This window comes from Centrocercus urophasianus, unplaced genomic scaffold, assembly GCF_019232065.1.
Source record: "Centrocercus urophasianus isolate 14NV4802_14NV808 unplaced genomic scaffold, USGS_Curo_1.0 seq_13, whole genome shotgun sequence".
NCBI classification, from domain to species: domain Eukaryota; kingdom Metazoa; phylum Chordata; class Aves; order Galliformes; family Phasianidae; genus Centrocercus; species Centrocercus urophasianus.
This window is the reverse complement of record NW_024884475.1, coordinates 2,940,643-2,967,254: the sequence shown is the minus strand read 5'-3', so window position 1 is coordinate 2,967,254 and position 26,612 is coordinate 2,940,643. Positions and strand designations below refer to the sequence as shown.

Here is a 26,612-nt window from a genome sequence, read left to right as displayed (position 1 = left end):
AAGGGTAACAAAGCTGGAATTATATAGTTGCACCAAAAGGAAGGCTGCTGGGAGACTGTTCTGTTGAAAGATACCATGAAAAGCAACTGTCCAGAGTAAGATTTACTAAGAATAAAGGATAGAGTTGGTGGAAAATGAATGGGCTGTGAATGGGCTGGAACCAAATACAAACTGAAAACTACAAGCTTTCTGAAAATAACAAGATTGAGGTTCTGAAACAGCCCTTCAGGAAGAACAGAGAAAAACATAAGTCTTAAATATATTGAGAACTTTCATAGAATCACAAGTAAGATTAAAAGGTCTGTCTGCAACAGTGGATGTCTGGTTACAAGAAATGCAGGAAGTTTATTTTCAGCTTGTATTCCTTTTGTCTCAGATCAATATATAGGGAAGTATGAATTGTTTAACAGTATGGGGCTTTCATTCCATATGACAAGACATAAACTGCTATCTCCATGGTGCAATAGAAAGAATAGAAAGTCCGCTACTGAGAGCAGAAGTACTGTTTTATTTTTCATAAAATGCTAGGATGGAGCAATATAGCAGCTAGGAAGAAGAAGAGGCAAAAAAAACACATTCAACTTCAGATCTCCCAAGAATGACATTAAAAAGTTAAGCAGCACTTAGTCTTCTGTAAGATGTCATTTCTGTTCAGTGTAACTGTTAGACACTTAATGTGGATAGATAGTCTAAGCAGACTCTGCAAAGACAGAATTTCTTCCTTTACATCCCCTCTAAAAGCTTTTAAAATCTCTCTGTCAGGAACAATTTGACTGCATATCAATTGCATTCCCCTACTACAGCAATACTTATAATAAGGGAATATCACGGGGAAAAAAAAAAACAGATTTTGATAACTCTGACAGTAAAATGAAACACTGTCAATCTAATCTGCTGGAAAGCTGGGACTGTACATTAACCTCACTTTGCTCATTAAAGTTCTCATTCAATTAAAATAGCAGCTGGGACACGTCTGAATGATACCATGCTGTCATGCTGCCAACAAGTTCATTTCTGGTACTTCTCCGTTGACCTCAACAACAACGGGATCTGAGACTTCAAAGTTTTTCAATGCATCCTCGTGGTTTAGAATAGAGATCAGCTTACAAAACATAAACTGCTTATTTATATCCTTGACACAAAGGATGTGCAGGGCCTATCTGTAACAAATGATTCAGACATTTCCCGGTTATTTTCAGTGCACAGTATGAGGTTTTATGTCTTTAAATGTGGGATTTACATAGATAAAACCATTCTCCTTCAAAAATGAAAGACATGGAAAAGGTTTTACTTCATCTGCTTTTTTCTTTCTCTATTGGTTTTCTTTCCCAAGTTAGAGAAGAAGAAACATGAATTTTATAATTTAGCATAGAGTTATCAAAAGAAAAACAGTTTTATCCTTGACTGTATATACTTAACATACTGAAAGGAATACAATTGAATCAATTTCCATATATATCTATAAAAAATCGAACTGATACCCAGCGTGAGAAGCATCACTCCCTAAATGCCTATATTCTATGCATTAATACAATTATAATTTTTCAAAAAAAATATTTGAAAAAGAAAAATTACAATTTTTCTTCTTACGTCAGTCTTCATTTCAGTTTCCATGGTGCTCCTAATAAATAGTAATAAAAGTAAAAATAGTAATATTTCCAAAGGACAAACTGGTGGTTTTATTCTCAATTCCTAATATCATCTAAGCAAAAGCAAAAAATAAAATAAATACTAGATATTTAGGGAAGACTGGGAACAGCTCCATTAAAGTCAATAGTTATACATAAAAATACATAAAACTGGAGAAGGCAGAATAATAAATGCCTTTAGATAATGTATGAGAATCACAGTATGAAGTCTCAGTAGAGTCACATCTACAAAGGGAAGGTAGTCAGGGATCCAATTTTTAACTTGCCATTTCAAGCTAAAGGAGGAAGGAATAAAAATTTCATAGCATCAACACTCTCTGAAAACTCTTTTGTGCTTAAATAGTTTGCCCTGAAAAACTTTCAAGCTGAAAGTAATAAAATTAGCATCACAATTCATTACATCTACTGTGTCCATCCATGAATCGAGATTGTTGATAGAACAGCTGCCCAGAGAGGCTGTGGATGCCCTGTCCATCCCTGGAGGTGTTCAAGGCCAGGTTGGATGGGGCCTGGGCAGCCTGGTCTAGTATGAAATGGGGAGGTTGGTGGCCCTGCCTGTGTCAGGCGGGTTGGAGATTCATGATCTTTGAGATCCCTTCCATTCTGTGATTCTGATTTTGTGATTGTTATTTAGCAGGACTGTCAATCTGGCATCTTCAGCGTCCAATACATTGCTTAAAAAGAGAGGTCTAATTAGCCAAGGACAAAGTATTTGCATCCAAAAGAGTTAAGAAGTCTTTTCTTTTTTTTCATTCTTTAATAAAGTGGCAAGCACCTCTGATTTTCACCTCTTTACCATCTCAAGGTAATAAGGAGGAAGATTTTTTTTGTTTTGTCAAAATTTTATGTTTTCCTTTAAAGAGATAATACAAGCTTCTAAATAAGAAAGTTTACTAATCACTGTATTGATTTGAACTGCCTGTGTACTAATGAAAGAAACATCACTGACATTTCTAAAATATACCTTTTTGACATACCTTTCCAAGGAATACATAAAAAGCTGTATTGGATTTATTCAACAAGAACAAAAAATCCCTATTAGCTTCTGAACAGGAAATCTGGGCCAGGGGAAGGATCCAGCAAACAGGAAGACACATTTCCAAGTCTGTTCATTTTTGAGTCTCCTCTGCTTGACTTTTTAGAGAGCTAAGATATTCTAAATTAGTGTTTCACTATTAAAAAATAAAAATTAAAAAAGCCTTTGATGAAAAGAAAGCTTTTAGTCCCCCAACAAGAAGCAATTATTACATGGTTCTAGCCAGCCTTACACCTTTATCTTAATGACTGTTTACATCAGAGCTAACACTCTAGGAAGAAATCTAAACTTTCCAGGTACCACATTTGGCTCTCTATAGCATCTCTAAGACACATAACAAAAGTATTTACCTCCCTAAAATTAATTATATTCTCCTTTTTTTAGAGGGCGAAAATAGAATGAGAATCATGACAATCATCTCAGGGATGTATCTCACCCAGATTGTAAAGACACACCCTGATGAACATAATCTGGAAGTCTTTTCTCTTCCATTCTTCTATCCAAAACTGTAGATGACATCAATGACAATTTTGCTACCCCAAGTATGACTATATGTGCTTGTTAATGTGGCTGTAGGAGTGGTCTCTTAAAAAAGTACTTTCTCAAAGAAAAGAAGGCAGAATATTCATGTTGCTAGAGACCACCTCCACTTCTCCTCCACTGTGTGCTTGGGTTTTGGTGCTGACACCCTCATGAGAAGCATATTCATTACTATTCATTAAGAGATTCAGGTATTAGGGAAAAGATGAAGAGATTTTTACCACGAGAGAGCTGCCAGATACTACAGGGAGTAAATATCATGATAAAATGAGTTTTAAAAGAAAACAAAACTAAACATTTTCTTTTAATTGACCTTTTTAGGTACCAAGAGGTTTTTAATCTCCAAATACTAGCCTTCTGCTCCCTTAAGAACACATTTAAAGAGTTAAATAAAACACATTTTAATGTAGCAGGACTTCCCTGTTTTGCTCCATGGACATGATTTGACCTAAGACTTGACGTCTTCTCTCTCTTCTATTTTATTTTTAATTTTTTTTTTTAATATGTATTTGTTTCCATGATCTTTCTCTTAGTGACCAGAAGGGGCTCTTCACTATTAGGCAGTGCCAATGAAATGCTGAAAATATGAGACCCCATAAAACCCAAAGATTTATAGCAATATAAAATCCTTTCACAGGAGAAAAGCCATGTAAGAAAAAAAAATGTGCACCACCTTGTCTCTTCTTCCAAGTGACTCCCTTCCCTGTGTACCAACCTTGTTTTCTTTCCTCCTCTCCATCCACCTTCTTTGCCTTCTTTCTTTACCAAGGCGGTTAGCACTGAATTATAGAATCATAGAATTGTTAGAGCTGGAAGGGATCTTCAAAGATCATCTGGTCCATTGCCCCTACAGTGTACAAGGACACTACAGAGTACAGGGATATGATCAGGGTGCTCAGAGCTCTGTCCAGCCTCATCTTAGTATTTTCAGTGACCTGTTCAGGTACATCACTGTCACGGGTAATTGGTTACACCAGATTACCCTGTGCAAAGTCTGCAGAAGTGCAACTCTAGGTGCAGGGACCCTGTACACAGCCCTGCTATTTGCCTTAGAATGATGCTGTACAAGTTGCACCACCTTCCTGTCCTTCAAATTTCCATCCAAATGGAGTTATTAATATTTAATCTTTCATAAGTCTACAGCAAAAAAGCGATACTATTTCCTTTTCTTTTTCATAATTAACTCTTCTGATGTTCTGACTTATTTTATTCCCACTCTTCATTCTAAGCTTGCTGGTGGAGTAGGAGGAAATTAAGTTTGATAGGATGTTGCAGTATAGTTTTTCCCACTGAGCCTTTAAGATGTATATTCAAGCACCAGTATCTGGAAAAAATCAAGAAGCAGTTACATGGTACATCCAATTGGTTTAACAAATACATTCAGGCATTGTGATGCTTTGAATTCTCATCAGATATCTGTTTGCTTTTTAAGAAAGGTATTTTATTATTTATTTATTTTTAATAATACATGCACTGAATAAATGAAATGCCTTTTTTTTTTTTTTTTGCTGTATATTTTACAAAGCTGTCACCTAGCAGTTAAAAATGTTCAATAGATTGATAATGATCTTCACTGTCCCCAGCTGCACTTTGTTTTTACATTCTTTCACACCTAATCCTCACCATCTGCGCATTCAATATTAGACACAATCCCTGGTGGAGCTCACAGCAGATAAGCCTGCAGCTCAGTGGTTCTGACAAATTTCTCCCATCAGTCAAACAACATCCCAAGCACCTACAATTACTTCACAGCATTACAGAGATACTCAGCTGAGTCAGAGAAATGCATTAATATTACTTTGCAATTATTCAGTACCTGGGAGAACTATACTTCTAAATTACTCATAGATCATTAGCATACAGATGTTACAGGTTTTCATGTATTTTACATTTTCATAACAAAATTGTAGTGTCTGTTTATCTCCATATTAGCACAGTGCCTGCTTTCTCTTTGTAACAGACACAGAATTTGAAATAGAAGTTTGATTGTTTGCAAACAATCTGGGTATAAACTATGTAGAAATATCATTTAAAGGTCAGTTTTAAAACAGTCATTACAGTTTTGGAATGTTAGACTTTTTTTAGCAATTATTTGAAATAAGGCTAGCCTTATTTCCTAGCCTTAGAGCTATTTGCACAGAGAAATACGCAATGCAGTTAAAGAAGTCTTTACACTTAAGACAGTAGGTGCTGTATAATTCACTTTTCACATCATTCAAAGATGCTTCTACAGCTTTCATTAATGTTGAAAAGTTCACAGCAAGTTATTTCAGCAATATTCATTCCTACAATGCTTTTGAAGTCATGATTATGTCTGACTTCAAACCAAACAATGATCTGACACATCTGCTAGGTTAATAAATGCTGTCTACTCTGTTGTTTATCATTATTTTTCTATGAAGCAGATCTTGTAGTCTTTTTTCATACTAGAATTAAAGCCTGAAGGATGCAGTCCATTACTAGTGCTCTGGGCTAGGGTGATCTACATGACAGTGCTACTTTTGTACATGGCAATTTAAGAAAGAGAAACATAAGGTTACCAAATCAGTATGGTTTTGTGTTAGTTTTCATCAAATCAGTATGGTTTATGTTGTTTTTTGTTGTTGAAGTTGTTGTTATTATCACATGTAACTTAACATGTATTACACGTGTTACACATTATTAACACGTGTAACTTAAATGAAGAGTGCAGAAAGTAATTTGTGCTACTACAAAGCAGGAAGCCAACAAATTTAGATTACCAGCACAGAACCACTGTAACTGAATCTGACTGCATTCTTTTAACTGAACAGATTGAGCACTGCTAGATTGTAAAACTAACAATATTTTCAATTCAATACAATATTTCTCTTCCTTTATAAAAATCATGGCTCCCAGATAAGTTTGAATCTACGGGAAGTAGCAATTTCATGCTACGGTATTTTCCTTGTTGCTTTCAAAATAATGAATAGTTTTAAGAAAGAGAGAAAATAAAGTTGTAATTTCTGCCTCAGAAAAAAAAAAAAAAAAAAAAAAAAAAAAAAAAAAAACCCTCAATTTTCCAGAAAGCAATAAGCATAGTTATCTTCTATTGAAATACGTGAATAATGGGTTTTAATGATGACTCTTCCACTAATTTCATAACACTTTCTCCCAGCTGACTAAAACAGGCTTTATTCAACGAAGCTCAATGAATTCAAACATCTGAACACCATAAGGTAGCACTGCTGCAATGACACAGTGCTGCATATCTAAACAGTACAAATGTATACATTTTAGCTAGCTTCAGTCGATAATGGATCGGCTGTATTTGCTCTCCTCAGTAGCAAATGTTCTTTACAATAAAATTAGCCTTCAGAAAGAATATTTCAAAGCAGCCAGTGAACACGCTTAGCTGGGTGAAATGCAACACAAGGTCCACAATAATATGTCCTCCAGTTCCTTGCTACTGGCTACAGTGATTCTCCAATGAATTTCCTTATCCTTCATTTTAGGAAACAACTGCCTCACTCATCAATTTCTTGAGTATAAAAGAATAATTCCCAGGAACATTAAATGTTGATGTTAAAAGATGGTCTGCAAATATTACTGGTGTGCAGATCCAAAATTTAATATTTTTTGGATCAAAATGGGATTCTTATTCTTTGAAGAGCTACACACAATTGGACAGTTCATGTTCTCTTCCAGAGTCAGTGGAACATGATAATATTGAATTTAAGGTACACGAAGCTGTAGTGTACCAACTCATCTAATCTGACCAAAGCTTTCTGCCACCTGCAGTCCTGGATTTCTGCAAGTCAAGCTAGAAATGGTTCATGAAACGTAACTGCAAGTAGGATGAGAGTGCCACCGTTTTTACTAGAGCACTTGTCTAATGAATTCCAGGAACTGTTCTTGAGAGATGTCAAGAAAAATACTTCCTGAGGAACTTTGCAAGGACGTTAGGATGATGGAGAAAGGGAAGCGACCTGGAAATTAGATCAGAAAGGAGAAAGAAACACATCTAAACAGTAAAACTAAGCAGTACAACAGAAGCAAATACACAGGGTAAAAGAGGTGGATGTTTGCAGAACAGTGTGAAATGAATGAGACAGGATATCTGCTAGGATAACAGCATATCATAGTATAATTAAATATTTACCATAATGAGTAGTCACAAGGCAGTAGCCATATGCAGAACTCGTATTTCCTTCTGACTGCTTGGCTTTGCAGCCCTAGTAGTGCTCTTTTGAGAAGTCCATGTGGTGTGTCTTCAGTGTAGTTATACACACACACTACGTGTCACACACCAATTTTCATATGGGCATATTATCATTCTTTACAAATTAATTAAGCCTAACAGAACCTATGATTATACAGGTAAGGTTTATTATTTCAGTTTTACTATTGGAAAAAAGGCAGAGTAAGATTAAGTGTCCTATCAGAGTAAAGGAATCTTTAAATGATGGTGAAAACACAAGTCAAAGTCCCTGATTCCCAAACAAATGAAGATAAGCTTGAAGATTTCATGCACAGGAATAAAACAATTTTTTCTCTGTTTGTTTTTTAATACGGCCTTTTCCAGCTGAAAATGACTTCTACAATTGGATTACTAACAGTAATACTTAGGAATCTCTCCTGCCTAAATCAATCCTACATCTTTCTAAACTTCTCATGTTCTTCATTTTATGGTTTTGTTTTCAGATGACTTTCAGCAACATTTACTCCATTTATGTGTATCTCTGTGACATATGGGAGCACCGTCTTTATAAAGCCACAGGTCTAAACAGAATGGAACAGTCAAGTTGAAAGGGACCTACAAAAATCATCAAGCCCTACTTCATTTAATTAATTGAAATGTCTTTGCAGATTGACAAATACATTAGAGAAATTAGTTTCTTGTATCTCTCTGGCCAATTTAGACAGGAGCACACGCAGACATCAAAGTATCATCTGATTATTTTTAAACTTCAACTATACAACAACTTGGTAATAAGAAATGAGATTTTAGCAAATGACTTGTAATTTCAGATCACAAACTAATAAGTAATGAAACAATACTCTCAAGTGACCATCATTTTCACAGGCCATTTATAACTACTACACAGTAGAAAAAAAAAAAAAAAAAAAAAAGGAGAAAAATAGTAGTGTTTTTCAATGTTTAAAACTACAGGTAATGCAAGTTTCAAGAATCCAGAAGAACTGAAATACCATTAGACTAATCCAATGTAGCAGTTCTATATTCCTGATGAAAATATGCCATATACACGTACTGTTATATCCATTAGTAGTAGCAATGACCAACTGAGCCCAAATCACATTTCTTACTCTATGTTTAATCTCAACGTCTGTGATTTCCTGTGATTTGCCCTTATAAAACCCTACAAATTAAGTGAGCCCTATCTGCTCCTTCCAGTAGCAGCTGCCACTGAACATGCAAATGTCCCTCTGCATACTGCTCAATACCTTGAAAGCCAACCAGACAGTTGTCTTCTTAGACTTGAACCCCCTTATGTTTGAACTAAGGAACATTAATGTTTTTCATACTTTGTTTGTTACATAAACCAGTATCCAGAATGCATTTTTAAGAAAGAACAAAACATGAAACAAAGAGAGACAAACCTCCGTGGACAATCAAGTTCTGCTGACGCTCTTTAAAAAGGTCAAGACTGTCAGCTTTCACTTCAAGAAAGACAATGTAAGAGATTCCTATAGAGCCCCTCAGAACTGATCTCTTGCCTCAGTTCTTGTCCAGCTCTGTGCACCAATTATACTCTTCAGAGGACATAGAAACCTTGTCAGTTTTTCAGAAATCTCCTATGTTATCTTAAAATTGCAATTGGACTGGGCTCTGCTACAATATTCCCAACACAAAAACCTACACAAACATACTCTGGTCCTTCCTTAAAAAAAAAAAATAATAATAATTTAATTTACTTTAATGTTATTTTCTGTGTGTGTGTGTGTGTGTCTCTGTGTGTGTGTGGATTCCCATCCCTTTCTGATCAGTGACTCTTTGGCCTGTTTCCAATATTCTTGCACACAGACCCAATGTGATATGACACAAAATTACAGCCTGTATGAATCATTACAAAAAAGTGACAGAAACATGAGTTTCTACACTAAGCAGGTATATCAGCAAGCATTTTTTCCATTTAGGATAACTAATCTTGTTCTTTTCTGTTGCCAAAGCAGTAGGCATTCCATGATCACACCATTGCTCTCTTATTGCCAATAACTCTCCTCTTCTGACTTAGAGCTCTGTTGCAAGTGCACTCAGAAAAGCCCTGAGATGCAAACACCAGAAATTGAGGAATAGCCTCTATCAGCAGCACATGGAAACAGAATGACTCCGTCAAAGTGCAAATACAGGGTAAACTTGTCTAACACATCAGATGAGTTTGGAATCAGCCTCCAATGTAGCTGAAGGAACGGAAATGAAAGTTGACTGAGCACTGGTTTATTGTTCCAAAGCATTCAAAATGCTTTGAACCCTTCAGCAAACAACACATTTTCCCATTCCTAAAAACAACAGATAAAAAGAAAATATCAAGACATGAAGGATGGAATGGAATGGAAGAAAACGGAACAGAATAGTTCAGTTGGAAGAGACCTTCAGATCAGCTAGAACTTGTCCACTTCAGAGGTAACTAAAGGTTAAAGGACATCATCAAGGGCATTTTCTAAACATCTCTTGAATTTTCTGCTTTCTCAGCTCTAAAACCTGTGAGATAAACAAAAAAAGGAGTGCCTTGAAGTCCTCCAGTTTCTGTCCTGATCTACAGAGGCCATAGAAGGTCTCCAAAATCACTGCAGTCAACTGCTGCCTAGAATCCAGCTGCATTTCTGGCCCTCAAAGAAATAGCTTAATGTGTGCAAAATGGCGGGAAAAACATATGACAATTAACAATTACTAAATGGCAAATCTACCATCTGAGAAAATGAAAATAGTTAACTATTAGAGAAGTTTCCTAACGGTTATGCTAGATTCTGCATAATGGACTAATATAAAAGAAAGGAAGGATTTATTTCGGGCAGATCCTGCCTGCTTTGAAAGGGATTTAAGTGAGGGAAATTTGTTGCTCTGTCTTATGCAGAAATCAAAACAGATAATCAAAACTATCTCCCCTTGATTTATAATCTGTAAATCTACATTTGTCTTTCACTAGAAATTTCATTTATCTTTTCCATGAAGAACGATGGGAATTAATTAAAATTTTAGAAAATTTTACTAGTGTAGCAGTGACAGTGTCTTTTTTTCATTAAGACAATATTATACAAAGACTATGCCACATTTACTACTACTTAGAAGTAATTAAGGCAGCCTAAATTTTGAAAGATGAATTCGAATTGTTCATAAATCCTTACCTGTTGCAATAGCAAAGGGTAAAATCACCTTTAACTTGATGTGATATGCAACAATATATTAGCTAAAGCAGTCATAAGACACAGACAAAAATAGGGCAACCTAAATTACACAGTTAATGTATGGTGACCTGATAGTTACAAGATATCTCATATCTTAGTGATGTTCACTAAACTTGCACAAAAAATAATACAGGCTCCAAATTTCTGCTGTATGCATGCTTCCCAAATACATTTTTTTTAAAAAAAGTTTATTTTAGAAAGCAAGTAGAAATGTTTCATGCTACCTGATGTACAATTTTTTGAAGTTCTTTTCTGTTTGTGCAGTTCTTAATGCAGCCTTATGGTACCTCGTGGGCACTGTATTACACTTAGCCTTCTCATGTATTTTTCATGGCTTTATGCTTTCTTACTGTGGAAAAGCAATACTTAACAAGACCTTTCTTCACAGAATCTTCTCTGCTTACTAATAAGCTTAGTTCTAAGCAAACTCTCTGTATTGATTTCCTTCATACTTCAAATAAAGTCTATCAGAGCTTAAGATTTACAAACAATGTGCATGCCATTCTTCTCACCTATCCTCATTTAATCTCTATCCTCACTTCCCTTTTTTTTCACATTACTTTTTTTTAATTCTAGCAGTTACACTGTTTTTATTTATCCACTGTCCTCTTTCTTTTCTCACTTTCTGCAGCAATCCCCTTTCACCCAGCAGGTAGTGCCTGTGCTGTGTGGATGGTGGGGCCAAACCTCTTATGCAGATTTTATCAGGAACATGGAGAGAATAAGAAAGAAATAAGAGAGGAAGAAAATAACTATACTACCGGGAACAAATAAAATGTTTTTAAGTTGTGCAATGATTCTTAGAACAAGAACAAAAGCATGGTGACTCACAGGACTTAAGAGTCTCCTGCAGAAGAATTAATGCTAGAAATGAGAACTTTGAGTTTCCGAAACAAAAGACCCCATAAGATGTATTTCTGTTTGTAGGCAGAAATAAAGTAGACAAATACAGTGCAGAAGGAGTATTCAAAGGCTTGCAGGTTTTCAAACCAAACCTTCCTTTCATCTAGACCTCTGACACTCCTTGTGTGAAAATTCAGCTTCTAACAGCATTTCCTTCTTTAACTCCTGGTTTGCTTTAGCTGTGGACTGCCTGCTCTGCTGCTCCTTGGTGGAAGATGCTGATAACAATTTGACACCGCTTCCTGCAGTGTGCTGATCACCTTCCAGCTCTTGCTCCCACTGACTGCAAATGGGGCACAGGGATCTCTCTGATTCATGCTTATTTTGGTATCACAATGCATGGTTACACTTGTGTCCTGAAGGCTAGCAGTACCTGTCTAGCAGTAAAAATATCAGGAATAGGAAACAGAACGCTAAAACCTAGGGTGGACAACTGCTATCTCCAAAAAGAAAAAATACAGAGTTGCCTGCCAGTAAGTTCATATGTTAAATACACGTGTTGAAAAGGGTAGGAACATAGTTTTATCCTAAATTGCTTCCAATCTGAAAGACAAGAAACAGACACAAACACACACAATGCGACAATGAGAATGCTGACTCCAGAAGCATGAGATTAAATCACAATTGCAAGCAAGAACAGTAAATAAAATTATATTGATGTCAATTAGTTTTCATGTCTTTTAGCAATAGCCCAATGTCTTGAACAAGAGACCAGATCCGACAAGCAATTTCAGTACATCTAATTCTTATCTACTCCTACCTCCACGAGCATCCAATAACTTTGTGGAGCTGTATCCAAATTCCTGTGTTATGTATTATTGGAATAAATCCACATGAAAACTTTGCCTCGGTTTCCCTAGAGTAGAAGGGAACAACAGATAGCATCTCATTTCCATTACACAGCTATGTTCATTCTCCAATTATCACTAATGACCACCTTGCTTTATAAAAGATCAAAGGTGCTGAAGGAACATGAAATAAATATACCTGGAAGTGTAAAGAAGCTGGCTCACAGATTCTGAAAACAGATGGAAAAAGAAAAACAAATTGACAAAACAAAATTTTTAGTGTTTTTTTTGTTGTTGTTTTGTCTTGTAGGTGGGAAAAAAGGTGGAGACAATAAAGAGAATAGTAAAATTATCTTGCTTGTGAAAAGAAAGGAAATATGCATATGAAGTATAGAGCTTGCCGTGATAGTTCTTGTCTTCTTTTATTTCCAAATAATTCAACACTTGGAAGATATTGGGGTGTGGGTTTCTTGTGTTGTTTTTATTTTCTCAGTCTCCCCTCAAACTCTAGTTAGAAGACAGACTAAAGGCCTCATTCACTGATTAATTTCTAGAGACGTATAGAGTTACCAGAATAAGTATGCTAAGTATAGATATTTAATGAAGTGCCAAAGCATAAAATAGAAAATTTTCACCCTGTTTTTCCCTACACTTTACATATCCCTTTTCATGTGTGCATATACATACCAAATTCTTTTTGGAAGAGAGAGCATTATAATTTTGAATTCTACTTCTCACCTTAACAAACATGTTTTTCCCATGCACTGCTCTATGCTAAAGAGTAGAAACATTACAGCCAGCTCTATCCTTCCACGAGCAGACTCAGTAAGCCTCATCCAATTAAGATAACAACAAAAACTATAATCTAGGAGAGGCCTGGCTAAAAAAAAATCCCAATTCAGAAGGCACCAGCAGAAGGAAAGCAGCACAGCATCCACATCCCTTTCTACTAAAAGTCTGAATGAAGTACAACTGAGAGTGTGGAACATCATTTCTTTTTCCCAATGGCAGCTTCCCAAGTGCTGAAGCTGCAGCCAACTCACCGCAGACACCACACTAATACTACAGTTTCAGATTTTGACATTAATGGCTTTTCTTTAACTGATGATGGAGAAAATGCCTCATTTCTCCTCATCTCTCAAAAAGATTTTAAGTTTCTCCAGTCAACCATAACTATATCACCGCATATGAATCATTCGTACAATTTTGAAGGGAATTGGAAATATTTCCATTGTGGAGAAAGCAGCAGGGGCTGACGTTATCTCACACAAAAATAAAGAAACCTCCAATTAATAAACAAGACACCATTGTATGTTTTCACAGATAGGAAACTAGGATCAGACAACTTTATCAGAGCCATGACAGAAATGGAAACCTAGCTGATTGTTCTGGAGAGAGCTGAAAATAAATACCTTCAAAAAAACACTACAGCACATAGCGAGTTGTAACGCACCCATTCCCAGTATGTGAGATCCAGGGCTCTGAATCACAGAATGGCCAGGGTTGGAAGGGACCTCAAGGATCATGAATCTCCAACCCCCTGACACAGGCAGGGCCACCAACCTCCACATTTAATAATAGACCAGGCTGCCCAGGGCCCCATCCAACCTGGCCTTGAACACCTCCAGGGATGGATGGGGCATCACAGCCTCTCTGGGCAGCTGTTCCAGCACCTCACCATTCTCTCAGTAAAGAATTTCCCCCTGACATCCAAACTAAATCTTCCCTCTCTCAACTTAAAACCATTTCCCCTTGTCCTGCTGTTATCAACCCTTACACAGAGTTGATTTCCCTCCTGTTTGTAGGCTCCCTTTAGGTACTAGAAAGTTGCAATGGGGTCACCCCGCAGCCTTCTCCTCTCCAGGCTGTACAAGCCCAACTCCCTCAGCCTGTCTTCACAGGGGAGGTGCTCCAGCCCTCTGACCATCTTTGTGGTCTCCTCTGGACGGTCTCCAACAGTTCTTTATCAATGGATGTGTCATTGTATCAAAGCAATAGGAGCTGACTTTAAAATCCCAGCCTGAGCCCCACAAGCAAATACCCACATCAACATACTACTGCACAGAGCCAGGCACAGTGGGATTTGCAAGTAGTCACATGGCTGGTGAATTCAAATTCTATTACTTCAAAAGACGTAGGTCAAAAGGAGAAATTTATCTGGCATTTAAGAGTCGTGATGACTTTTATTCATGTAACAGTTTAAAATTCAGATTTTATTAATTATCTATGCCCTATTATTTCATAATAGTATTTTTGACCCTGCTCCCCATCACTGCTGTTGTTTAGTGATAAAGCAGTTACCTCCTACAAAAGTGTCATTAGAATAGATGCCTACCTCTCTGCTGCTAAGAGGACATAGTGAATAAATAATTCAGAATGCAGAAAACACGAGGAGAATGTATTAGTTGAGGTTTGTATTGTGGCATATGATTCAGGCTACACCAATACCAAAGGGCAAGTCTCTGCCAGTTACTCATTAAGCAAATTTTCCTGTGTACAAGCCATTAAGGTAACAACAAAACTCTCACAAAAGCAATTTAAGCGGTACAAACAGCCAAGCCCTTTTACTGTGCCACATGAAACTTGGTTTTGACTTCATGAGATACCCATGATTTTAAGTTTTTCTTTCATGACATAAAGCAAGTGAGAAGATTTATTGTGACTTCATTCTCTCCAGAAGACCACAGGCAGACAACTAAGAGCAGGTGCTGTGGCACATTGTCTCCTTACAGAATGAATTTCTGGCATCTTCAGCAAGAAGATAAATTGTCTCCCACAGCATTCAGCTAACCTCTCAGTCAGAACTGTAATTCTAACGATATCTCCATGAATTTAGAGAAAAGAAATAGGCAGTGTACTTTTGTGCTGGTGTTGAAGCACACAAAGTAAATACACAAAATATTTTATTGGGTTGACATAGCTTTCAGCACTGACAGTCTGAAGTGCCCAGTAATGCAGAAAGAACAAAAGAGAATGGGAGAAGAGGCTGGGATTAATTTACTCTTGCACCTGAAAAGGTCTTCAGCTCTGTACATGCGGTACGGGGTTCAGTTTCTTTCAATTCCCACATATAATTATGTATCATCTTTTCTACACAGACTCAGCAGGAAGAGTTTTGTTGGTGGGCACTGTTGTTCTTTTTTCTTCACATTTTTTCCTGGATCACAGGAAAACAGCTAAACACAGCAGCTAAAATCCTCAGGTTTTAGAAATGCACTTTTCTGCCTCAGAGATCCTCACCTCCTGTTGGCATTGAAACACTCTGATTCCCTTCTGGTCAGAGTATGTCTTTATTCTCCTGGCTTGTTTGCCTGGTTGTGTGGGTATTACCTGGCATTTGACCTGATAACACTGCCAGATGGGAGGAAGGGCTTGAGCCTTTGCAATGAAGACTGGGTGACTCCAAGGCACCCAGTGCTTCTGGTGACCAGAGTTCAGATATACCAGCATGGGTTCATGCCTTGCTGACTTTTATTTTTTTGTTAAGAAGGGAAGAGTGCAAAATGTACCCATGTGGCGTAGGCCAAGAAGACACAATGACATTCATACATGAAGCTGATCAATTCCCAAATCACTGACATAGAGAACTGAAGACTTGGCACTTTTACGACACATCTCTGTAGCGACTCTTTGCTGTTCTTCATTAGCCAATGGCAATAATAATTTTGCCTGTGCTAAAAGGTGACTATCAACTGAGCTTTCAGACAGGAACTAAAAAGCACGGCTTCTCTAAGCTCCCACAAAAAGCTTCTTTGCTCCCACAAAAGCCCTAAAGACAGTGATAAAAATGATGCAAACTAATCCATGGAATTCATTCTACTTCTAATGACAGGTAGCAAAATATCTGAAATATACCCTCACTTTCCCTGTTAAGACTAAACAAATATATTATACATTATTAAGTTAGCATAGACAAACAGGTGAGGTTTTTTTAGCCCTTCAGTGTCAGACAGGTGAAGGGAGACTTTCTGTACAATCAGATACCAGCAATCAACAGTTTTTTAGACTTCATCAAATCAGGCATTTTTATAATTTATTTTGTTCAAACTCAACATCTGACGCATGGTTGCCTTTGATTCAAGACATTCAGAGTGACAGGAAAAAAGTTTACTGTTAAAGATTAATCATGTTCTTCTGTTCCCACTCTCCTTCTGCTCTTGTCTTTTGGAGGATGAGCTGAACTGTAACTTTATTTTCCCATTATGGAAAAATCTGTTTTAGCTTCCATTTATTTGTAATTTATTCTACCACATTTCATTCTCAATAAATAAAAGCATATATTTTGCATGTAATAAACGTTTATTTCATTCATTACTTTTGTACTTGACTAATAAATGGGTAACTGCTTTCACAAAGCCCTTCTATTTATTTACAATAGTCTTTCTCTTTTTTTTTTTTTTGTTTTTCTTACGTTTAAGAAGTCCTTATGGCCATTAATCCTCCATTTAGTATCATTTGGCAGAGTTCTTAACCTTGCCGTGCTGTTTTTGGTATAGCAAGCATTGCTTCTTACTTTTTTTCAAATGTTTTTAAGGCACAGTTCCAACTCTTATCACAATTCAGGAAAATGCATGGGCTGTACACTCTGCTTGATGATCCACAGGTTCTAACACCCAATTATGACATTTTCCTCTTTAGCATATCTGATTTTATTTGCTATATCAAGAGCATAGGACCTGCCATTGCAAAACTGACCGTATGTTTACCAAAACACATTTGTTAAGAAAACAAGAAAATAAATCTTTTTTTTTTTTTCTGCTTCAAACTATCTCATGCATTTCTTATCCTCAGCTTAACAAAGCAATATCTTCATAGAAAGTAAGAATACTTCCCACATGATTCCCATCAACGTCTACAGAAGTGTAGCTTTTATTTTAAATGAATTAAAAAGAGGTTCTGTCATTTAGAGTTGTAAAGATAACTGCCGAAACATGAAAGCAAGAATATCAATGCCATAGCTGCCTCCTCAGCCTGACAGCTGCAGTGCCTCTGCTGTTGCTTAGAATGAGATGCCAAGCAGCCACACGGTGAGGAAAAAAAAAGAGAACACCACACAAAACCACACACACTTACAAAAAAGAAAACTGCAACAGAATACAAAAGCAACTTTTCTCACTTTTTCAGAATGCCTCCTCCCCACTTGCTGTTGCACCTAACAAACTTACAAGTCAAATCCTTGCTTTTCTGCTTGTCTAGTATGACAGCTTCTGATTATATAATGCAGACAGACAATTGGAAAGAACTGGAACTGAAAAGCCTTCCTCATTCTAGAAAGCAAGCACAGTATACTGCATAAAAGAAAAGAGAGGAAAAAGAGGGGCTGCAGGAGAAAAGGGAGCTCCAGCTTTATCACAGAATCACTGAGGTTGGAAAAGACCTATAAGATCCCCAAGTCCAACCCCAACCCATCCCACCATGCTCACTGACCACGTCCCTCAGTGCCACATCGCCACGGTTCTTGAATACCACCAGGGATGGTGACTCCATCACCACTCTGGGCAGCTTATGCCAGTGCAATACCATTTTTTCTGAGAAGAAATTTGTTCCTGATATCCAACCTGATACCCAATATGTTCTTTCTGCTATCACAATACGTTTTGTCCTTTCTAGACTTCCACAAATACCAGACCAGTGCACATTTCAATGAATCACACAATATCCTGAACTGGAAGGGACCCACAAGGATCACCAAGTTCAACCCCCAGCTCCACACAGGACCACCTCAAACTCAAGCCTGAGGGATTAACAGAATGCAACCCTAGAACAAAACATAGAACAGAAAATGCATTATATAGTCAATTATTTATCAATGTTCAGATAAGTAAAATAAACAAAAGTAGCATTTCACTTTCAATAAGCCAAATATTGGATGTCACGTTACTGTCACTAGTAATAATACAATTTAGCTGTATATTAAATAAATGAAGTAAACATAATAGTATAAAATACAGTATCTCTTTAAAAGAAGGACAAACTGTATTTCTAACTAAAAGAATAGGAAAAAGTGGAATTAATACTGGGTAAACTTCCATTTTACAATTACATTAGCAATTACAGCAGCCCTACAGAGTTAGTTACTGCTCTGTGATTGACCGAATCTTTCTCTGACAATGTGCATTGCATTCAGAAATGAAGGATGATATTTTATGGACTGCTGGAGGCTTTTAATTCTTTTATAGCACATTAAAATACAGTCAGTCTTTTAGCCATTTTAACCTTGTTTAGCATAAATGGTTGAACTTGAAATTCATTTACTTATACGGTCCATGGAAAATATCATTAAGAATTGCTGCACTGGATTTTTTTTTTTTTTTTTTTTTACTTGTAATGCATTTAATTATTAATGTCCCTCTATCATTTATGGCCCATTGTTTTTTTTTTCAGATTTCCCACATCTTTCCCCTTACTTGTTCAAGGAGTTAATGGAGCCATAACATGATATTCCAGATACAGACAAAGCTGTTATCACTAGATTCTGCTTTACTTGAAAGTACCTTGAGTCCTGGTGATTATACAAACACCAAAGGTTAAACTGAACAATGACCCAAGGGCAAAGATATCATATACGCAAGACAGTCAGCTTAGTGATACTATATGATCATACACCATAGAATGTAATTTTCATGTCCATACATATGCATTACTTTATTTGTTCTAGGATAAGATGACCCCTAAAAGTAATTTTATGTACATTTCTGTGATCTATGATACAAACTCAGGAACACAAGTTAACTATCTTCTTGTTTTCAGTAACAAGAAGGGCTGTAACCTTCACAGGCTATTAATTTTCATAAATTTGCCTTGGAAAAAAGCAGTGTTATTAGATTTTAATCTGTGAATTGCAAAAGATGATTTCCTTTCTTCAAAATCCAACAGCAGACAGACGAGAAATACTCATTACTGAAATTAAAAGAAAAAAAAGAAAAAAAATCTTATGAAAACTAACCCCAGTCATCTAGCTGATGCTAGTCTTTGTCTGTTCTTTTATGTTCTTTTACAACAATACTGCAGGAATCAAGGACAGTCTTTATTTACCATACAAGAAAGGCAACTGCATGAATAGAACACTGAACACAAAGCTAGTTATCATTCATTGAATCATTAGCTTTTGGACACTGTTTGTAAACAGCACCAGATCAGATCTTCCCAGGATCCCTCTGGTTGGTATTTTCATATGGATTTGGCTGCATAACCAAGCCTAAGTTTTTGAAAAACATAACTTTCCCCAGGTACATGAGAGCCACCTCAAATAAAAGGCCATCATCAATCGCAAACAGTTAGAACTTAAAAGTGAATCTGAAGGAACAGAAAAAAATACAGAAGAATTCAACTGAGTTAATGGATCGGTCGGGTGTGAAATGTATGTGATCAAGTTCTCTCTGATGGCCAGAAAGGTTCAGGTTAAATAGGCTGCTGCAGAGCTGCCCACAGTTTTCTCAATCTTTTGTCAATGCTGCATAACTCATTTATGGCAGCAAACACCATCGTGTTTGAAAAAAAAAAAAAAGTATCAGAAAGATATACTGGAGGAAAAGAAGGAAACAGTAGATATAAGAGCCCCAAATTTCGCACACTCATGTACTACCTGGAAAACCCATCTCTTTATGTAAAGAAATATAGCAGATTTTTTTTTTTCCCTTTCTTTTAACTTTTTAAGTTTATAGCTTTTTTTTGCGATGCTGATTGATAAATTAAACTACTCTTGAAGATAGTAGACATTTGCATATGTTAAAGCAACCAATAGGAGAAAAGATATGCAAAAAAAAAAAAAATTCATTGCATAGTTCTGTATTTTTATGACCTATACCTTCCAATAATGGCATATTTTCTGCTGTAGGAAAGGCTAAGATAACAGTAAACTTTAAATTTCATGAACAATAAATCTGAACCTTCTCAAATAACATGTTAAGTCAGCATGAATATATGCATCCATTTTGAAAAACACTTGTATGGAAGTACCTTAGAAATAAAGTAATGAAAACAGTCTTTTATGCATCCTGATTCAAGTTAAAAAAAAAAAAAAGTCAAGAAAAAGAGTAACCACTTAACTACAACACTTTAGAACGATGTATATGAGATACATATTTATGAAATCTGCAGAAGGAACTATTGGAAATAAAACTTGTCCACCAACTTTTCAACAAATGCATTTTTCATTTTCAGTCTCTTCTTACTTTACAAGCTGTGATTTAGCACAGGCTGGGAAAACATTGAAGGAACCGTCACTCCGTACTTCTATTAATATATCTTTTTCCCAGGCACCTCCTGTTGCCTCTGCTGTTCTATTTTTTCACAAAGTTGCAGGAATTTTATTAGAAAATGTTTTCCAAAGAAGTTATGCCATTTGTTCGGCATATTAAATGATAGCCCCCCCAAAAATAAAAGGCAAATGCAAGGGTGTAGTCCCGGAGGCTTCTTTCCAAGCTGGGAATACAGAGGCAGCAGCTTCCATGAGCAAAAGCTGAAACATATATATTTAGGTCTGGAAATTCAGAAAAGCAGCACAGAATGTATTCTCAGTACATGAAGTCCAAAATGAAAACAACACTAAAACCTGTTCAATATAGTCACAGAATAACCAAGTATAGTCCTAAAATTTCTGCATAGTAATGAAGAGAAACCAAAGCTTCTGAAGTTGAATAAGAACAACTTTTACAGAGTACTTTTTGTCTACATTAAGTGTCCAAGAAGCATTATAATAACAGTAGCAAATCAACAGCTATGTCTGCTACCACCACCCATTACAATTTCATAAGAAAGCATAGCTCCAACGTGGCTTCTTCTTTTCTTCTGTGAAGAATGGATAAACAATGCATTTCATCAGTGAGATTTCTTCAATCAATAGTCCACAAAGAATAATCCACTGTCAATAATCTATATAGGATGGCACTATGAGAATATGGACACAGAAGTACATTCAATTTTTAATCTCCAAAGAATCATTAGCTTGGCCACAGTCATTTTCCTACCTTTATTTACCTTTACTGCTGTAGTAAAAACGTGATTAGCAAGATATTTGTATCTAGAGTTTATATACATACATACATTTATTCACTTATTCATTGCATTACCTAAATGAAATATTAGGTCAGAAAAGAAACTAATATATGACAGACAAACCTATGGCTTTAAGTTGCTTTGGCACAATAAACAGAAAAATAATGAGGAAACTTTTTGAGAGGTTGTCAATGAACAAGTCATATTATATCTCAGAATTACAATTAAATTAACCTTCTGGTATTTTGTAATGTTGAACATTACTATAGAATCTCAGCAAACTGCTTGATACAATAAACATTCAAACTATATCTCCCTTACACCACAATCCTTTTCACTTTTGTGATGCAGATTAATAGGCCTAGGAATGGTTGAGACATTGTTGCTCATAAATACGTGCACAGATAGTACACAAAATAGAAATTTAAATCACATTACATACTGGGTCTGTCTAAAGACGTGTACAAATAATGATTTAAAAATTTAATGAGTAAATGAATAAAAGAATGTGTGGTCCAAATTGCACAGTAAGAAATGGAAGTCAAACGGGAGAAGAAAAAAAAAGTGAGCTGTGATTTTCCCTTCAAGAAAAGGAGGGAAATTATTCTTTAACAAATATTGCTACTATTTTTTTTCCTGCTCCTGGTGGTGCTTTTTGGTGCCCCAAAAGTACCAGGGATTTCACAAATACTGGATTGCCCCACGTCTATGAAGAGCCCAATTTCATCTCCCGCTGTGTTTCCAAAGTGATAATTAAGCTGCCTCATCACTTATACTGCAATTCATTTATAGTTCATAAGTAATTTGAAGTAAACATATCTGCTCAACGTTAGAAACAAGAATGTCCATGATTACTAACTAGTCCCATTTCCCGTTGCAGTCAATCTCACATGGAAATTTATCAGTTTCAATTCATTTCTCTCCTAAAACTTGTTGCTGACAGGAAAACCATATGATATTAATGTCAGTGGGACTAATTCTGTGTATAGAAGTATAGCTGTGTTGTTTTTTTTTGTTCCTTCACTATTACAAATCATTAACCTAATAACTGGGCATGAATCCGTTTTAATAAATACAGTTTCAAAAGTTTCCTCCAGAAGAAAATATAGCTCAAATTACATAGTGTGTGGGCTTTCTCAATTTATTATTATTATTTAAGTCCATCATGACATAGACTTTTGGAAATGTAATATTTCCTCATTCACCAACAGTAATACAAGCTCTTCTAAGTAAAGCAGTACAGAGATTGCACTGAGCATTTCCATTCTCTTGATTCAACGCTACTCAAAAGTGAACTATTATTTTTTTCTAAATCATAATTCAAGAAAGGTGTTATAATCAAGCTCTTTGTGTGTGGAAGGGAGAGGAAATGAGGAGCATGCTTGGGTCTGAGTATTTTTAAAGGAGAGCTGAGACATTTCCCAGTGAAAGGCTCTGTTGATAAACGGTGGTTAGGGGAAGAAAATTGGTTATTCAATGAACAAAGTGGTGTGTAATTTATTTTACTTCATTAGATGCTGAATTCTTCAAACACTGCTAGGAATTAGAATGCTTTGAAACTAATTATTGTAAGTATGTTTAATGATAGCTTTGAAGTTACTTTCAACATAGAATGCTTTTTTAGATTAAATTATGCATTTCTACCATTCCACTGTTACCACCCAGCTCAAGGGCAAAATAGGAGCAAAAAAACCCAACCCATTAAACATTGTAAGAAAATGTAGCAATAGTTCAGCTGTTTGTTCAGACATGTTTCCATAACCTCATACTGCTGCTAGTATAAGAGTTTCCACAGAAGCATGAGTGCCGTGTAGTCTACAAAATCTTATCATAAAACTTAAAAATTATGCTTCCAAGAAGAAGAATGAAATAGAAAGGAACAAAAGGTGAACAAAAGTGGAGTTGTAAATTGTGGATATTCTGGTGTAAGAATTAAAGAAACTTAATAAACTCTTTCCTTCACATGTCTTTGCTAACTTGTACGTACGGTATTCAAGCACTTAGCTCAATGATGCCAGTCCTTATAATGAAAAACGAGTGCTGAAAGGAATTACTGTAGTATGGGACTGATATTTGCTTGGAAGGAAAATGTGGTTCTGTGATTTAAGCAGGGCAGAGCATCAGAAGCCTCCACCTTAGTCGTAGGATTGATTTGAACATTATCTGCTTCAGTTCATAAAATCATAAAGGATGGAGAAGAGCTCTAAGATCATCTAAGTCCTCTAAGATCCAGCTAGCTGAGGACAAAGGCAACTTGAAATTGTAGTTTGATGAAAGAATGCAAACGTAGTTTCAAGTTTTGCTCATTTCAGCCATTTCCAATCATCTTTCCTATTTTTAAACATGCATCTTGTACTTCAGGGATTTACCCTGATTTTAACTGGTTCTGGAGAAAGCCTTAAGTGAAGAGAAAGATGTTTTTATGCACTTCCCTCTTAGTACTGTTTTCTCTCTTTTCCCATTATGTATAGACCAATACAATATGGCAGGAATATGCATTACACTAGAAAAGCCTTACTGTCTCAAACAGAACTAATAAATGGAAGGAGAAAATAGACATCCTCTATTCTTTCTTAAAGAACAATACATGATAAAATTATCTTACAGTAGAAGTTTATGAAATTCAGACAAATAGTATATTACACATATTGTACCATTTCCAAATTTAAAGTACAGGTACTTGATTGCATTTGGGTGAAGGGTTAAGAAGGTTAACTAGCTAACATTTATTCATCTTTATCTCATTGCAGAGATACTCCACAGCCAAAAGTAACAAAGAAAGTCTAGTAGACATAGAAAGACGGAGGTAATAAATAACAATTAGCAAAACTGCCTTAGTTTCATAATAGACAGTATTACAAAAAGCTGTTTATGTAGATACAGGACCTTAACAGGAATACAAATAAATAGTTGTAGCATGGGCACAAAAGAAAAGGTACAGAATGTTATCCTTGACATATGGAGAAAGAGATGAAATAAGAGAACATCTTTTCCTTCAGCTCAAAAGCAGAATATTCAATAAATAATTACAGCCTATCCCCAAAATGTCACCCAACCAGAAAAAATCCTTAATAGCACAAAGAAGAGGTTCTGCTTCTTTTTCCTTCTCTTTCTTTTAGTGGCATATTCCATCAGTTCTGAGTTTGTCAGAAACAGTGATTAGAGAGGAAAAAAAAAATCTTTTTTTATCTTCTACCTAAAACTTCAGATCAGCAGTGAAAGTGAGTGAAACACAACCCTATCAAAGTGAACATTTTTCATTTTGTAAGATTGATATTTATAAATTTACATGGCCTTCCTAACCATGCTTCCCAGAACTATCATAAAAGGAGCACATTACATAAACCTATTCCAAGGCATCTATTTCTGTCTTGCAAGTACCCAAGATCTTTGGTACTGTCACAAGAGATGGGAGAAAACAAACAAAAAAATCATTATATTTGTCTACATCTACAGAAAAGAAGAGTCATAAAGTGCTATTAGACATCATTTGTTCCACACACACTTGCTGACATTCATTAACTTCTAGCATTGGCTCATGAGTTTTCACCACTAGTTTTGCAAGGGATTTTCTTCAGAAAGTTCTCACATTCTTTACTCAGCTTCCCTGGTCACAGTAAGTTTGTTAGATGCCTTCTGAGCATCCTTCTGGTCTCCACTGAACCTGCTCTAACCCTACAGATGTGTTCAGCCTACATTGGAACACCCAGCGCTCTAGGACATGACGTAAGCTCTTCACCTGGTTTTCACAGGATACTGATGTACCACAAAGAGTTTCCTAATCAAGAAATTCCTTTATTTAAATTAACTTCTGGATAATTTCTAAGTAAATTGAAAGACTCCCTAACATTGGAGCTGGACTACAGTCATAGGCAACTTCCAAAACAAATCATATACACAATGTCTCCTTTGACAGAGTATGGAAATAATTTACTGAAGGTCCTTCCATACACATTTTCAGTTGCATAGGAATCAGAACGGAATGACCTAATATTTTTGTTAGCTTTTGTAAGAAATTTTGCCTGTGTTGTCATGCATATTCTTAAGGTCATTTTCAAACACTCTTAATCACAGAAACAAACAAGCAAGCAAACAAACAAAAAAAAAAACCCCACAAACACTACATTTTACTGTGGAAAACAAACAAACAAACAACATCTTAGTATGTCAGTTAACTTTTGCTACATGCATGCTGTGCAAGCATGCATTTTGAATATACGTAAGCTATTTTTGGAATTAGATGTCAATGATGAGAAGAATAAAAGCATGTAGAATGAAAGAAAAAAAAAACCAACAAACCTGTATTTTTATAATCTTAAGACTTATATTAATTCCACATATCTTACAGCATAATATAAGAATGAAAGCTTTCCAAAAGAGAGAAAAGAAGGATTTTTCAATTTTTCAGCAATCTGAATTCCCTGAAATCAGTGCTTAAAGGCCAGCAGTTTAAGAGATGCTACAAACTGGTACACTTATTCCCCAACTTTTACTAACTGAAACAATAAAATGTAGCAGGAAGCATCTGCTGCAAATGCCAAAAACAAATTGCTAAATAAAAAGTAATTTGAAGTCTGTTGGTTGTGGGTCATATAATTAGGAATATGATTTTAATAAGCTTCTAATTTTTAAGTCTCTGAATCCAGTAAGTTTTAAAATATTAATATACTGCTTTTATTACTTCGGTGTTCTGTGTTTTAATGTAGCAATTTTCATACAGAAATGCTACATTATCTGGGTCCCTGAATTATTCTATTTATTTTTTAGTTACCTACATCTCCATTACATTTTACATCCAAGCCCATTTCTCAAATGTATCTGTTATAAATACCCCTTAGCAAAGGTAAACTGCTAAATCACAGGCAGTTTTAAGTGAAAATAATGTAGAAAATTTATAGTTTTACCTAGATATTCTTTCTTAAAATCTCTCTAAATGTATTCTCTTGAGCTTATTGGAGTTTTTCTACCTAAGATTCAGCAAATTTGTAACTTAAATTTAAAAATATATATGCTATCTTATGATAAACTGCACACAGTGCTGTAATTATGTGCCTTGCTGAAAATGCATAAACTCTTCTTTTTTTTTTTGCACAGAAACAATGAACTACAAGAATCCTAAGGCAATTCCAGTGACAGACAGGAAGAGGACAGCCGGAAATTGATGTAGATTCTGTTGGGTGTCTGCATTAAAGCAGGTGCCAATAAGCAATGCAAGAAGAGTTTCAACAGCTAGGGTGATTTTCCAAATACATACATCATTGTCACTAAAAATATGAATAGTTCAACATTTAAATCCTTATTGAAGAGGGATTT

The 26,612-nt window shown here is 35.8% G+C and overlaps 1 protein-coding gene across 2 annotated transcripts in view; it reads right to left on the bottom strand.

Moving 5' to 3' along the window:
- The window catches only part of CTNNA2 (catenin alpha 2), a 396,255-nt gene that overhangs the window by 239,375 nt on the left and 130,268 nt on the right, over positions 1-26,612 (bottom strand). Inside the window, exon 1 of one of the 2 annotated variants that reach the window (XM_042812773.1) lies at positions 12,275-12,315. The exons of the other annotated variant lie outside the window; for it this stretch is intronic. Within the exon in view, the coding sequence (XP_042668707.1) occupies positions 12,275-12,286 (12 nt within the window). The 5' untranslated portion in view covers positions 12,287-12,315. Of the gene's footprint in view, positions 1-12,274; positions 12,316-26,612 lie in introns of those variants that run through there. 2 annotated transcript variants of the gene reach the window in all.